Source organism: Simochromis diagramma, unplaced genomic scaffold (assembly GCF_900408965.1).
Source record: "Simochromis diagramma unplaced genomic scaffold, fSimDia1.1 OVJJ01000343.1, whole genome shotgun sequence".
NCBI lineage: Eukaryota > Metazoa > Chordata > Actinopteri > Cichliformes > Cichlidae > Simochromis > Simochromis diagramma.
In genome coordinates, this window is record NW_024386831.1 from 13867018 (window position 1) to 13881506 (window position 14489).

General features: G+C 41.1%; 1 protein-coding gene across 4 annotated transcripts in view; it reads left to right on the forward strand.

Moving 5' to 3' along the window:
• The window catches only part of LOC120731169 (protein TANC1-like), a 98220-nt gene that overhangs the window by 42868 nt on the left and 40863 nt on the right, over window positions 1-14489 (forward strand). For 3 of the 4 annotated variants that reach the window (XM_040028048.1, XM_040028051.1, XM_040028050.1), the window contains one exon: window positions 4328-4432. The exons of the other annotated variant lie outside the window; for it this stretch is intronic. In XM_040028048.1, coding sequence (XP_039883982.1) covers window positions 4328-4432 — 105 coding nt within the window. The remainder of the gene's footprint in view (window positions 1-4327; window positions 4433-14489) is intronic. 4 annotated transcript variants of the gene reach the window in all.

A 14489-nucleotide genomic window follows, 5' to 3' on the forward strand; every position in this document is an offset into this window, starting at 1 on the left:
TTAGTATTGCAATATATCGTATCGTCTACCCTGTATTATGATACATATTGTATCGCCAGATTCTTGCCAATACACACCCCTACTGGGTGCATTAGACATGGAGTAAACATGCAGAATTCAGAATACCATCTAGCATCATCTTGCCAGCATATATTCGTTTTCGCTTTTGAGTTGAGCTCATCGTCACATTTGGAGCATAAAGACGAACGTTGTGGGACTGAGTTCATTCTCCTCGGCTGCACAAAGAAGACACACTGTCTCATTGAGAAGTTGAAATGTGAAGAAGTCAGAGTCCATCTTGAAGAATGCTGGGAAAGCTTCTTGATCACTTCCTAGCTATGAACAATCCTCCCTTTCAGTGGTGTTGACTGGACATTGTAAGTTGTTGGTGATAGGTATTTGACAGGCTGGTATGTGTATAAATGTGTGCATGCGCCTGCTGACTGATAGCTTGCTGGTTATGGATTCCTGTGTCTGATAGTGAATACCAACCAGTGGGTGCTCTGCACTCATAGACTGCAGTCTGTATACTTGCTTTTCCCTGCTTGTTTAACATTCATTTATGTCTGTGAAGGTTCTCAGTCATCCAGGTCATCGTAGTCTAAGGAGCTTGGAAAGACAGGCGTCCGGTCGTCTTTAAGTTGCTTGAAAACGTTTCACCTCTCATCCGAGAAGTTTCTTCAGGAAGCTTCTTCAGTTCGAACTGAACCCCCCCTTGAAATTACGCCCCTGTTGAGGGGTGAGCTAAACCTGGCCTGGCAATTTATCTAATATAGCAAATTAAACCGACATAACATGTTTGCCAGTCAACAAATAAGCTTGAAGTAGGGAAATGTGGTCAGTGTGGTCGTATTTGTTCAATGAATAAATTGTTAAATTTATTCTTCAGATTATTTTTTTCAGACTTCAATCATCCAAACAAATAAATGGCACCAACAGCAGAATGAGCTGTTTGGCACTGACAGAGAAGATTTAGCAAGTTTTTCATTAGCACAAACTCAACTATGCTGCTCAACCCACAAAGTCATTTTCTTTACATATGTGGCACCATTAAGGTGAAATAAAAAGGCCAACGGTATAACATTTATTGGCCAGAAACAAATTTCCTTAGTTTTTGTGCTAGTTTTAAAGAAGTTTAAAAAAGGACTGTTCATGTGCGTGGGCTCACATTCATCAAAAGGAGACGCAGGCAAGCTCGTTCTCTTCTTCTAATCAAATAAGGCTTTTGTAAGATGCAAATACCTTAATAACCACGTACTTTGTACTTGGATACACAGTTTTAAAAACAGTTAATAGAAGTATGTGTCTTATTGTGCAGATGAACCTGTTGTGGAGGTTGTTGTTGTCTTGTTGTTAAGAGCTTTGTTCACTGGTTGTAGACTGAATCACCTGTAACTCCATGGAGTCAAAGAAAGTATTGGTATGAGATAATACCAGGTACCCTCAGAGGTCTTGTGTAGTCCATATCCTAATGGATCAGATTTATTTCTTTCTTTTTGTAATGTGTAGGACTATCATGGTTTTAAGCAGGAATGCCTTTGTGTCAATGTCATAATAATCAACCGAGATACAAAGAAAAAGCACTTTTAACAAGATTTGAAAGGAATGAAGGTCAAATGTTGTCATCCTGCTTCTGTTTTATACATAGTTATATTTGGGTGCTGTTGGCCAAATGCTACTTTCCACACCACTCCAGTTTCTTTTTTCTCTCCCTTAGTTGCAGCCTCCTTTTGCACCAGTCTGCTGGTTTTCCCTGCTGTTTTCCGAGGGCATCGGAATGAGATGGCTTCCTTTTGTCCAGGGTTCATGAGGTGTTCTGGATTTGTTGTGTCTAGCTCTGAGATGTGATGTGGAGATATAGCGTAGTTGATAGCTCGGCGATATCGCTCCCTGGAAAAAATCATCACATCCTCCCTTGTTATGATTTCCTATCCGTTTCTTTTTACAATTAATAAATTTACATTTGTGATTAATCATATACCCTTTGAAATTGATGCAAGTCAGAGTGCAACTCATTTTTGCCTTTCTCTTGTTGTCCTTCATGAGGTCATATATCAAAGGGCTCAATTTCTGTGACCTTCTCACGCCTGTTATAAATGGCAATTGCTTCTTCATCAGTGCGGAGCGTTAATGGAAACCTGTTAAATCTTGAGATGAGATTTTGAACCGAGAGGAAATTCTTCTGTGCCTTGTCTGATGCTCAAAAATGTGAGTCGTGCCGGAAGACCTTTTACCATTTCTCTGCATTATCAGCCCTTAGATGTGGCCTAAAATTATCCATGATGGGCAGCCACATGTTTGTCATTTCTCGTGTGGATCCTGTGCTCCTCTTGGCAGTTTGTGTAAACTGAATCTGAACTTGAACATATGGTTTAGATTACTCAAACTATGCCCCTTGTTGTTTTATATGAAATACAGTCAGTGGAACATATTAGCCAGTTCACTTTTCATCCAAGTTATTTACCTGAACTAAGTGTGTGTCTCGCATACAACGCTCTCTGTCCCTGTAGTCCCGTTTTAATTGGAGCCATGTGACTCCCGGGTAATAGGTTGTGCCTGACCATCTGCAGATGAATGGAGGTTTTCAGGATACTCTTTGGCTGTGTCTCCCAAATAACAGGCTGACTTTGATCGCTTTTGTAAATGCTTCACTAACCCAGTCCCTTCAGGCTTTAACCCATCTGTCTGCACAAATCTGTAACATCCCATTGCGTTTGAATGCCAATCCTTAGATTATAGTGCTTTTAAAAGAAAAATCATCATCACCTTTAAAACAGTTTCTTTGCTACATGGGACAGCTTCTGCTCAGCTTCTCTGAATGGACGCTCCATTTGGTTTTGGGCTTTTACTTTGAGTTCTTCTAGTCACTTCTAGTGACAGACGAGAACACCCAGATTGCACATACAGAAGCTCATGCAAGGTATCAAAAGCCACCATTTTTCCTCTATGCATTTCAAGTTGCATATCCATAGATGGCACTGTGCATCAAGCAGAAGCGGTTTTATAAATTGCTCCATTTGATTCACAGGAATTGTTTGGGGTTGGGAGTGACTGAATGTGGTAATGTGGAAATCGCAGTCTCTGATCTCCTGTCTGTTCTCTATGTTATGACTGGGGTTACACATACAGTTATCTGATAAGAGCCTGGAGGAGGAGGAGGGGAGGGAGGAGGTTTTACTTGCAGGAGGTCAAGGCCAAAGTAGTTGCAAAGAGTCGGGGCATGCTGTTTTATGGATTTACAGATCTAAATAACACAGTCACCTCCTGTTTTCACTTTTTTTTTTTTTTTTTTTTTTTTTTTTTTGTGGTTACATTTTTGATCTGCTCTTAAGTCTCGGTAAAATGTGAGTTCCAAGTAGAGAACTTAAAAATGTGTTTAAACAAGTGAATTGGCACTTTTAGGAAAGATCAGTAGGCCTTTGCTGCAGTGCTGCTCCACCAAACAGCATGTTTATTCCCAGCAGGGCTGGTTAAACGGCAGCTTTTACTGGATATCTTTATTTTTTTTGTGCAAAAGTATAAATGTTGCACAAGCAGCTGCGCATCTATGAGGATGGGTATACCAGTGGTGTGCAACATTTAAAATTGTTACATTAAATATTCTAATAATTTAGTTCTTTGCATTTCACACATTGTCCTACCTTTTATGGGAAATGGGGTCGGAGTACTGTCATGGTGTGAGTGCAGGGAACAGTGCAGCTAGCCAAAGTCATCGCCTTGTACTCACAATGACGTTCCTCTACGGGCTGTTCCATTGTCCCAGATACATCATCAGAGTTGGACACTTTGCGGTCAATCTAGCCAAAAGATGCAACTATTGTTGCCACAATAGAAGGACACACTTTCAGATAAAATAATGGGGGGGAATGCTTTGTCTGTTTGGCAATTTTCTTCTCTTGCATTTCCAACAATGCACGTGTGCGCTTGAGCAAGGATCTTTAGTTCACTTAGAGGCTAATTGTTGTGGTTTCCTGCTGTAGTTTATATTCCCAGAGCCAGCTAGCCGCTTTTTTACCGAGAGTCTCCAGCAATGCAGACAGCATTCTGAGTTGTCAGACAGACCAGAGCTGCTATCAACGCAGGGAGCTGTCTGAGAGTGTGTGAGTGAGTTTTATGTAAGCTACGGAGTGCAGCTAAGCCTGTCCAACTAAGACACCACTACCTCTCATCTCCAGTGCCATCTGGAACATATTAATCCTGTGAGAACTCTCTCTCTGTTTTCCCTCGGTCTCTTTTGCATTTCTTTCCCCCTCTCTCTCTGTCTCTGTCGGATGCACGCGCTCTCTCACTCTCTCATTCTCCCTGTATCTTCTGTTCGTGCTGGCAGGTCCAGTTAGGAAGCCCAAATATGTAGAGAGCCCTCGCGTGCCTTCTGATGCCATCGTGTCAGCTCGGAGGAAAGCGACCGATAACAAGGAGTCGTCCCACAATGGTGAGTTTTACTTTTGCAAATTTTCTAAATGGCTGTTTTTGCTGGGGTTGAGGGGAAAAGTGCACTTAAAAACTGCCGTAAGAGAAAATTATGCATGTCATTGCCTGGGGTCCTCATTGTTGTCAGTGGCTTTTAAGAGCAGGGCTTTGTTATTTAAGGGTAGCATCAGTTACTGATGACTCAGTTTAAGTACACAGTACATGTGAGCCCCGTGCAAACACTCGGTAGTGCCGTGTTTATTCTAAACTGTGTGTTTAGATTACAGAGGAGTCAGTTTTCCAGTTTGTGGGGACATATTGTCTGAGCAAAGCGCTGGATTTGCGGATTTCGGGGTATAATGGGGACAGGGGCTTTCGTTTCTCAGGAACTATACATGAAAATTCTTGTGCTTCCACATGTTTGTGAGATGTGCTTTCAGCGTTATTACTGCCTATTCTCACTTTTGTTGGGCGTTGTGTTTGTGTTTAGGGGTAATGTTCCCCTAAGTGCTCGGTTTAGATTTCCAGTAGAGAAGACTGGGCTCAAATTCCTCCCATAGGCTTAAGTGGAGATGTAAGATGTGTAATCTTTAGCAAAAGGCAATGCACAAAGAGCGCTCTATTGTTATGCATGGCTCACACAACGTACATAGAATTTAGTAACTCGGCACAGCTGACTGTCGCATACTAAGGCACGAGGGTGTGTCTGACGTTCAACTAACATAGAGCTCAGAGTAGGCTACCAGCAGATAGCAGACAGTAAATAAATATGACCTCGTCAGTTTCCGTACCGTTACTTTTATTTACTAATTACAAAAGAGAGTCCTTGCTTGTGTGACTGAGCAGAAATATATTACTGGATAAGTCCTAAACCAATGTTTTTGAGCACAAATGCAAATGCAGTTCCATAATCAACACCCTATTACTTTTCTCAACACCTTTCCACTATTCCCCACGCCTCCTTATCTAATCTTACCCTCTTCCCTCTTCATTGCTTAATGATGCAGTGAAAAAAAAATGCTCAAGGGGAGGTGATGTGAAACTACTTCAGATTACAGAAAGGACTTGTGTGTTTAGTATGGACTCGTCTTCAGTTTCATGGGAGAATAATATGACATTTATTTTAGCACACTTTATGTTGTAGATGTGGAAGTTGGCCTTTTTCTTCTTAATAACCATTCAGTAACATAAAAAATTAAACAGTAAAATCGATTTTTCATAAAAGCATTAAGGCCCTTTGTTGTGATTGTCAAGATTATGGTCATGTCCATCCTTTTTTCTTCAGTTATTCATAAGTGTGTTTAGATCTTGGCTGTAGATTTCCTGGCCACAGCTTAAAGATGCACATGTGTATATGAACATCCCACACTTCAGTTCATGCAAGAACAAAAACCTTTAATAAAGTCTAAGTATGTCTGTGGACCACTGTGAGAAAACTGCTTCCAGAGATCTGCATGTTTCCAGGAGCGCAGTGAATCTCAATATGTTTTAAAAAGGACGAAGTTTGGCGCCATCTGGATGCTTCCTTGAACGGGCTCTCCCACCAGTCTTGGACACTGAGCGTGAAGGGTCTTCTTCAGGTCATTTGGCAAAACCCACAGAGCTTCAGCAGTCCTCTGCAGAGATCGAGGGGGGAAAGGATGACCGTCTTAGCCGCAGTTCATCAATCAGGCCTTTATTGTAGAGCAGCTGCACTTTGAGCAAAGGCATGACAGCCTATTTGGAGCTTGTCAAATGGCATTTAAAAGACTCTGAGAGCATGAGGAGAAAGATTCTCCTGTCTGACAAAACAGACACTGAAATCGTTACGGAGAACTCTGAGCACTGCCTGCCGAACATAATCCACAATCAACACCCCATCGGGCACTGTTCATCAGCAGACAAATACCTTCCGTGTGGTTAAGCATGAAGGTGGCAGCATCAGATTAGATTGGGTGTTCCTGTTAGTGGCAGGGGCAAGAGCTGAGGAAGGTATGAATGCCAGAAGCGGGCACCAGAGACTCAAAGTACATCCTTTCGACACATCAATGAGACGAGATGAACCTTTTGATGCTTCCAAACCATAAACAGTATTAAAGATGGACGTGTTCTTGCAGTTCTTGAACTTATCAAAGTCATCCACAGAGGACAAAACTGTTTTGGTGTAAAGAAATGGGGTCTATAGGAATTGACTCTCATTTGAAGCAGTGCTGGAGGAACTACACTTTCTTTCTCTTCCACAGCTTTTCAGCTCCAGAGGTTGCCCCTCATTCCAGATGCTGAGCTTTAATGTGTTTGTAATATCTCGTAATAGAGTTCTCTCAGAAGTGGATGTGATGCTTGTGGAGTGAAACTATAGCATAATGCTAGGATTAGATAAGGAAGTTGGGCATTTTGTTTATTGGCTTTAAACCTGCGGTTCTCTGCTTATGCTGTATGGTTCAAGTTTAACTCAAATGCTAAGGGACCGCTCACTTTGTCCTCTAACAATTTAGAATAAAGTAGTATTAAAAAATATGTCTGTGGCAAAAAGAAAGAGAGATGGGATTCATTTGCGTAGTTGTAAAACTGATATTGCTCTGCTGTCTTAAAATGAATCAGAAATATGCTGAACTTTTTAAAGCCTTATTTTTTTTAAGTTGTCTGTATATTATATACACCCTGGTAAGCATTTGACACTTAGGGAATAAGCCCATTAACATTAAAAAAATGTAGTTGTTTTCTGCAGCACAGAAAATATACTCAATACAAGTACTGAATAATGGGTTGAAGACTTTCAAGAGTTTGTTGTTTTTTAGGACCCGGTTTTGATTTAAATTTAATTGAAATGCATATTAATGACAAAAATACACATTTTAACCATTAAAAAAACATCTGTGATGCAGTAACAGATGAAAAACTGTGATAGGGCTTTCTGTACTGAAGCTGTTATCTCATGCATGTGGCAGATGTACATGTGCAGGCCTCCAAACTATCTTTTTGCTACTAGATATACATGTATAGAATCATTTTACTGCAAGAAATGAGTTACAACTATCCGATAATTTAACTAAATTTTGCATTATGTTATTTTTTGGGTCTGCTCCCAGTGATAGAGATCTGGTCAGTTTCTGACAAATTAGAAATGACTGCTTCTAGGACACTGCCCAGTCGTATGTAGTTTATTTTTATTGCACCACATACAACTGTTGGTATAAAAGCTCCCAGGCATTTAAGGCATTTCTGTCTTATTCTGTTCTCTGAGAGTGATTTTCTTTTTTTTTTTTTTTTTTTTTTTTTTTAATATACATGTTTTTCAGCTGAAGAAATAACCAGTCCGTTTTAAGGTCAGACACCTACTTACTTCTTCCCTTTATTTGTTCTGCGCACAATTATTCAGTAAATACTGCAGACAATCAGCTGATAGGAAAGAAGAAACTTTCCATCGGGTTCTTCTCGCAGCCGTAGTTGGCAGGTTAAAAAATGTTATAGCTGAGAAATTATAAGAATATAACAGCTCATCACCTAATCGTGCATAATCAGGCACTAATGGTGGCTAATTCTGATAGCCCAGATGCAGCAGAGTGAGGCCCACTTACAGTCTTTTGAATACTTTCTCCCATGTGGACAGAATCATGCATATGCACCATGGGTCACATGTGACAAGGACATTACCCACTATTGCTTTTTTTTAAAAAAAAACAGAGCATCTTTCAGCTTGTGTTGTCCTCTACTTCAGACAGAGTAAACTGTTGAAGCAGGATGAGACAACTTCACTGCTTTAATAACAAGGTCAGCATCACATTGTTGAGAGACTGCTGGAATAATGGAGTTTTGCAGGATGAAGACTGTGTGTCATTTACGGCACAAATAAAGTGGGGGCTCTGAAGAGGGGCTTTTACTGAAGGACGCCTGTCCTGAGTGTCCAGAACCACGTCCACATCTGTAGACGGAGACAAGTCTTTAGTGCTGCTGAGGCTGATTTTCAAGAAAGTTTAATGTAATTTTCTTTTGACAGTTTTTAATGCAGCGTGAGTTTTGTCCCTGTGTTGCATGGTTACTTCACTTGTTCGTCTTTTGGGTCGGGCTCAAAGCGTTGTCATTTTTCATGCTCTGCATTGTGGCTGAGCAGGATGGGCTGCAGGCTAAGAAAGGAAACATGCTTTTGACCTACTCAGGAGTCATCTCGCATGGCACTGTCTTTGAGAAAGGGTTATGTTTCTTGTGCCTGCGTGTAACTGCAGAGGGTATTTTTATTTTGCCCGAGTGTCCGCAGTTGCCTTTGTCTTTGTTTATGTATGTGTGTGTTTGCATGCTTGAGTGTGTTTGCAACAGGCAGCCAACAGTCTGGTTGACAGAATTGTTTCAGCTGTGCTCTCGGAGTCCCGTCTCTGTCTCCGTCAGTCAAGACTGAACCGCAGGTCCTGTCCTCTCCTACAATTATGTCTCTCTTCAAATCCCTCATTTTACAGCTCCAGTAAGACCAGTGTCCGAACACTTAACACCTGTCTGTTCATGTATTTATTATCTTGTCAGTGTTAAAACAATGGCCAGACTTATTTGGCTAAGAATTATGTGAATTTGCACCTCCTAAACCATCTGGCTATAATATTAAGTTTGCTCCATTTTAAAATAAAACAGTAGTAATCTTAGTCTCATTTCATCTGCACTGTGTGTGTTACTCATTTGTTAACACTTTCTGGAGGCTGTGTCACCCTTTGTGGTGCTCTTTGCACTCTATTATTACTAAACCAGCAAATCCCAGCTTATGCAGTGGCTAAATTTAATCAATTATGAATACGCTCGTGAAATTGTATAATCATGGCCAATTGTTCCCAGTTCATAATGATAGTCAGCCTGTCTTTGTTCATAATTTGCTCTTCAGGAGAATAGTAACTTTGAGGCAGCAGAAATTAATGCGATGTGATTTTTGTTTTGGCTGGCACAGACTGATGGTTCTGCGCCTTTCTGTAGCCGATCATGTTAATTGTTCATTCACTCTTTAGCTTTTTGATTAAAATCACCTTTTCACCGTATTTTTAGTTTTTATTTTTCCTGCAGTAAATCGTAAAGCTTGATTAGGGTGGTCTGCTCATCTCTGCAGGATCTTTACAGCACAATCTCTTTGGCCCAAGGGGCTGAATCGCCACGTGAGGAAGCTTCAGCTCTGTTGGTCTAATAGTTAATGAAATGCCATCTGTATCTGCCATTGCAGCAACATTAATAACAGCTGGCGTATGGTGTCCAGCTGAGATGCCAGTCACACTATGATTACTACCTCTATGCCGTCTCCCGCCCCAGATACGCTGTTATCTATAGTCTTGACCTCATGTAATGTCTCGCTGGATGCTCCATCTGTGCCTGCAGCGGATTCTAACTCTGGAATGTGCAATAAGACCGCTCAACTTGCTTCAGGGGGGCACGTCACCTTGTACTCCTGAACTCAAATGGGGAAGCAGGATGCATGTTCTCATTGAGGGTTCATTAAACGGGCTCCACTGTTGTGGTAATGAAACTCCAGCTGCTAATGAGCACCGGCTGGATTGTTTTCTTGGCAGCGAGTGAGCTAAGGCAGCGCCGCAGATCCAGTCTGTTCTACTGATTCCTCCCCCCCCAAATTCCTCTGCTTCTCCTCCTCCTCCTTCAGTCTTCATTCTTCTATCAGGGAACCACACGGCTGCTATTTCACACCTGCTCATAAACTTCCTCCGGCAGCAGATAACGATGTTGTTTTGTTTTTGCCTCCATTTGCTGTACAGTTACCGGAATAACAAAGTGGTTCCAGCTACATCCCTGGTTTTCCATAACTCCAGGGTAGCGTAAAAAGTAAAGGACAAATCTGATGCTTTACCTAGAACAGGGAGGGTTTTCTTCGGCTAGCTATTTTACTTATTATCTGCCTTCCATTTAGATAAATAAAACTATTTGCCCTAACGTGTAACTGACAAAAATGTCAGCTGTCATATGACTGGAGACCTAGTGTGGCCCCCCTTTCGTACATAAAATCATAAACTGAGGTCTAGGTGGTACTAATTAATAAACTAGGTTAATAAAGTCGAGAAGAGTTAATAACGGTCTTGAGAGTAATGTTCCTGACTGACTACAGTCATCATTTGTGGATGTGATATTAGAGCCAGTGTGAAATTACTGGATATTTGCTATATTACAGCCAGTTTTATTCCATCTCACCAACTATTTTACATCTAGGCACTCTATAGCCTTGTTAGAAAAGTTAGAACTTGGACTCTCCTAATAGCTTTTTATTTTCTTTGTATATACAGACTTCCAATTAGGACTGTAGTGTAATGTAGTGTGAAGAGGTCCCATCCACTGGATTACCCCAAAGCCTTTTTAAATTCTCCCTTAAAGTACCGTAGAGTTGATGGAATAAATAAAATGTGCGTGTTTGAGGTGTGTGTGTGTGTGTGTGTGTGTGTGTGTGTAAAATGATAATTGAATGTGAATAATTGGTTCCTGCTCTAATTATTTGTTATGTTTTAAAGTTGTTGTTGTTTTTGTTTTTTTTTAAAGCACATTTGTCACCCTAGGGTTAGACTACTCCTGTAATGTGGGATTATTAGGGTGTTGCCGAGGTCTGCAAATTGTTTCACTCTTCTAGGATCTCATTATTGGAATATTATAGCACTCTGAAACAAAGTAGCTAATTATCATTTTGTTTACCTCTTTCCAAAGGTTTTTCTTGCCTTTGCACCTAAGTTATAATTGGCAGAGCTTAGTGATTATTAAAAGTGTCCTGATAGATACTCTGGCACTTATCTTTAAAAACACATTTATTTGACCTTTCAATTACTGATTTATACCGATCAGACATAACATTATGTCCACCAGCCTAACACTGTGTTGCTCCCCCTTTTACTGCCTAAACCACTGAGGGATGGACTTTGCAAAGGTGTTCTTTGGTATCTGGGACTCAGATGTTAGCAAAAGATCCTTTAAGTACTTTAAGTTGCGAGGTTTGGCCTCCATGGATCAGACTTGTTTGTCCAGCAAATCCCACAGATGCTCGATTGGATTGAGATCTGGGGAATTTAAAGGCCAAGTTAACACTTTAAACTTTGCTGTGCTCCTCAAACCATTCCTGAAGCATTTTTGCTTTGTGGCGGGGGTCCATTATCCTGCTGAAAGAGGCCACAGCCATCAGGGAATATGATTTCCATGAAAGGGTGGTCTCCCTCTCTTGGCTCGCCTTCTTCCCATAGTGCATCCTGGTGCCAGGTGTTCCCCAGGTAAATGGCGCAAATGGTCATCCACTTGCTGTAAAAGAAGACTTGATTCCTCAGACTAGGTCACCTTCCTCAATTGCTCCATGGTCTATTTCTGATGCTCACATGCTCGTTGCACACTGGGACAACTACAGACCATGAACAATCCACAAACACTGTTTTGGACATGCTCTGACCCATTCTAGCGATCACAATGTGGCCCTTGTTAAACTCAAATCGAATCCTTACGCTTGCCCATGTTTCCTGCTTTTTACACATTAACTTTGACGACAGAATGTTCACTTGCTCCCTGATATCGCCCACCCACTAACCACGACGAAGAGGTAATCTGTGTTATTCATTCCACCTGTCAGTGGTCATAATGCTGTCTGATTGCGCCGTGTTGGCATATTTCTGTAAGGAGGAGGAGAAAAGAATAACTCGTCTATATATTTGTACATCTTCAGTATGTATTTGGGATACATGTGTGGTTAACCTGGTGTACCCAAATAACAAAACCAAGTAAAAGAGCATTAACACGACACAAGACCATACATAACATTTGAAAATAGCAAAGAAGACTAGCAACAGTCCAGTTATCTTCTAATTATATCAACTTGACACGGAAATCAGAAGAACTCTGCTGCTGAAAGCATTTAAATAATTAAGTCATAGCAGTATGTTTTCCTTGAGAATCTGCCAAACCACATTTTGACCTTCTAAACTAGTCAGTAAAAAGTCCTTTGTGAATTCAATAAGCTTCATGACATAATTAACAATGAGATGCAAAAATTGTCTGTGTTTCACGGATTTTAAGTATCTCAAATTGAAAACCTTTGGCAGGGGTCACAGAGGATGTGAACCAGGAGTTATTTTGCTCTACACTTGCTGTCAGAGTAGAATGGAGCGGTTGTCAGATTTCTCACTACTGCCTGGGATCAGTTTCCTCAGGTGTGCCGTGCCACCAGTTTCTCATTATCTCATAACATTACTTCATGTTTTTGCATTCTTCCTCTCCTCATTATTTTACAGATACTACAGTAACACTCAAATGAGCTGAATTCTGGATTGTTACTGAACAGGAGATGTTAATTAACTTCAGCTAGTATTTAAGTGCATCCTACAGCTGTCACAACAGTCCACTACCTGAACGTTAAAGATATTTACTGGTGTTGGCCAGAGGGGCCGATGGCGCGATATGGCAGCCTTGCTTCTGTCAGTCTGCCCCAGGGCAGCTGTGGCTACAACCGTAGCTTACCTCCACTAGTGTGTGAATGCGAGAGTGAATGAATAGTGGCATTGTAAAGCGCTTTGGGTGCCTTGAAAAGCGCTATATAAATCCAAACCATTATCATTATTATTATTATTTCATGTGAAATGAATGGGAAATAATCAGTAGTAACAGTGGTTATTTAAGTACTTATTATGCCTCCAATAACATTCCTTTCAGGTTTATTTATTTAGTGTCAGCTCATTGAGACTCTAGAGCAGGGGTGGGCAACTCCAGGCCTCGAGGGCCGGTGTCCCTGCAGGTTTTAGATGTGTCCTTGAACCAACACAGCTGATTTAAATGGCTAAATTAGTTCCTCACCATGTCCTGAAGTTCTCCAGAGGCCTGGTAACGAACTAATCATGTGATTCAGGTGTGTTGACCCAAGGTGAGATCTAAAACCTGCAGGACACCGGCCCTCGGGGCCTGGGATTGCCCACCCCTGCTCTAGAGTATATCACGCTAAAGGAAACGGCTGTCCTGTAAGGCTGTAGTTGCTGTCACGTTAGAGCCATTGGAGAATGTAGTTTATAACTGAAAGGTGGCTCATTGCATCCATGAGCAGGCTTGACAAATCAGGAAGAAAAACCAGTGGCACAGCTGAGATGCCCTGCAGCAAGACACCCAGCAACAGATAGTACTTCCCTGTAGCTTATAGTTGAGCAAGTAAGGGCAAAACAGCACATCCGCCGTTTTTTCTTTTCATGAGCTGCATCAAATTGTTTTGGGGTTTTTTGTTTTTTGCCTGCCTGTCACATTCGTTGACATTTTTTCGTGTATCCATGTATTCGTCTGTCACTTTGTCAATGGTTAATTGACAAAATGTTGAGCATGATGAATAGGTGGTGATGACAACTATGAAAATGAAATGGAGCTGGGGATTTCCTGTTTCGTATTTAGAATGAAAAGTGAGTAAAAGAGGCCATTCAACCAGAATCCATTTAGAAGTTGTTGACACGCTAGTGTAATCAGCAAACCTTCAGCTTTATTAATGCAGTAAATGTGATATGTTTATGTTTATTCATAGATGCATGCACATGATGGACGATGTTAAAACGCGCTCGCAAAGTGAAGGTTTTGTGTCAAGCTGTGGGTGAAGTTGGCTGTGCAAGTAAACAATTTTTTGGCACAGCGTATTGATTTTTCCAGAGAGACCACGGGTTAAAAGGGGTTTTATTGATTTGGCCCGTGAAGTTTTTATTTGTATGTGCTATGTCGTATCATTATGTCAGTCTTTCTGTCTCTTATGATGTATTCATGTCAGGTCTTTAACAACCCCGGCGCCATTCTGGAGCTGCTGATTGGTCCTCAGAGGCGTGTGGTTTTAAGTGGCTTTGAAGAACCTGTGATGGAGTGGTCTTGTCAGGGCAAAGTAATAAAGAGCCGGGTGATCGATTTAATCCAATGACGGAAAAGAAAAAGTTGCGAAGGAAAAACTGAGTCAACAAACTGGATTAGTTTCTGCACTATATTGCGGTTACGAGAAAACTTTGTAAACCCTTTGGAATTGCCGGAGTTTCAGCGTTGGTCACTCATAACATGTACTCTGTTCTTCATCTCACAGTTATGGACAAACAATCTCACTAAACTAAAAAGCACACACGCACTCTAACAGCTGTGCTTTTCAT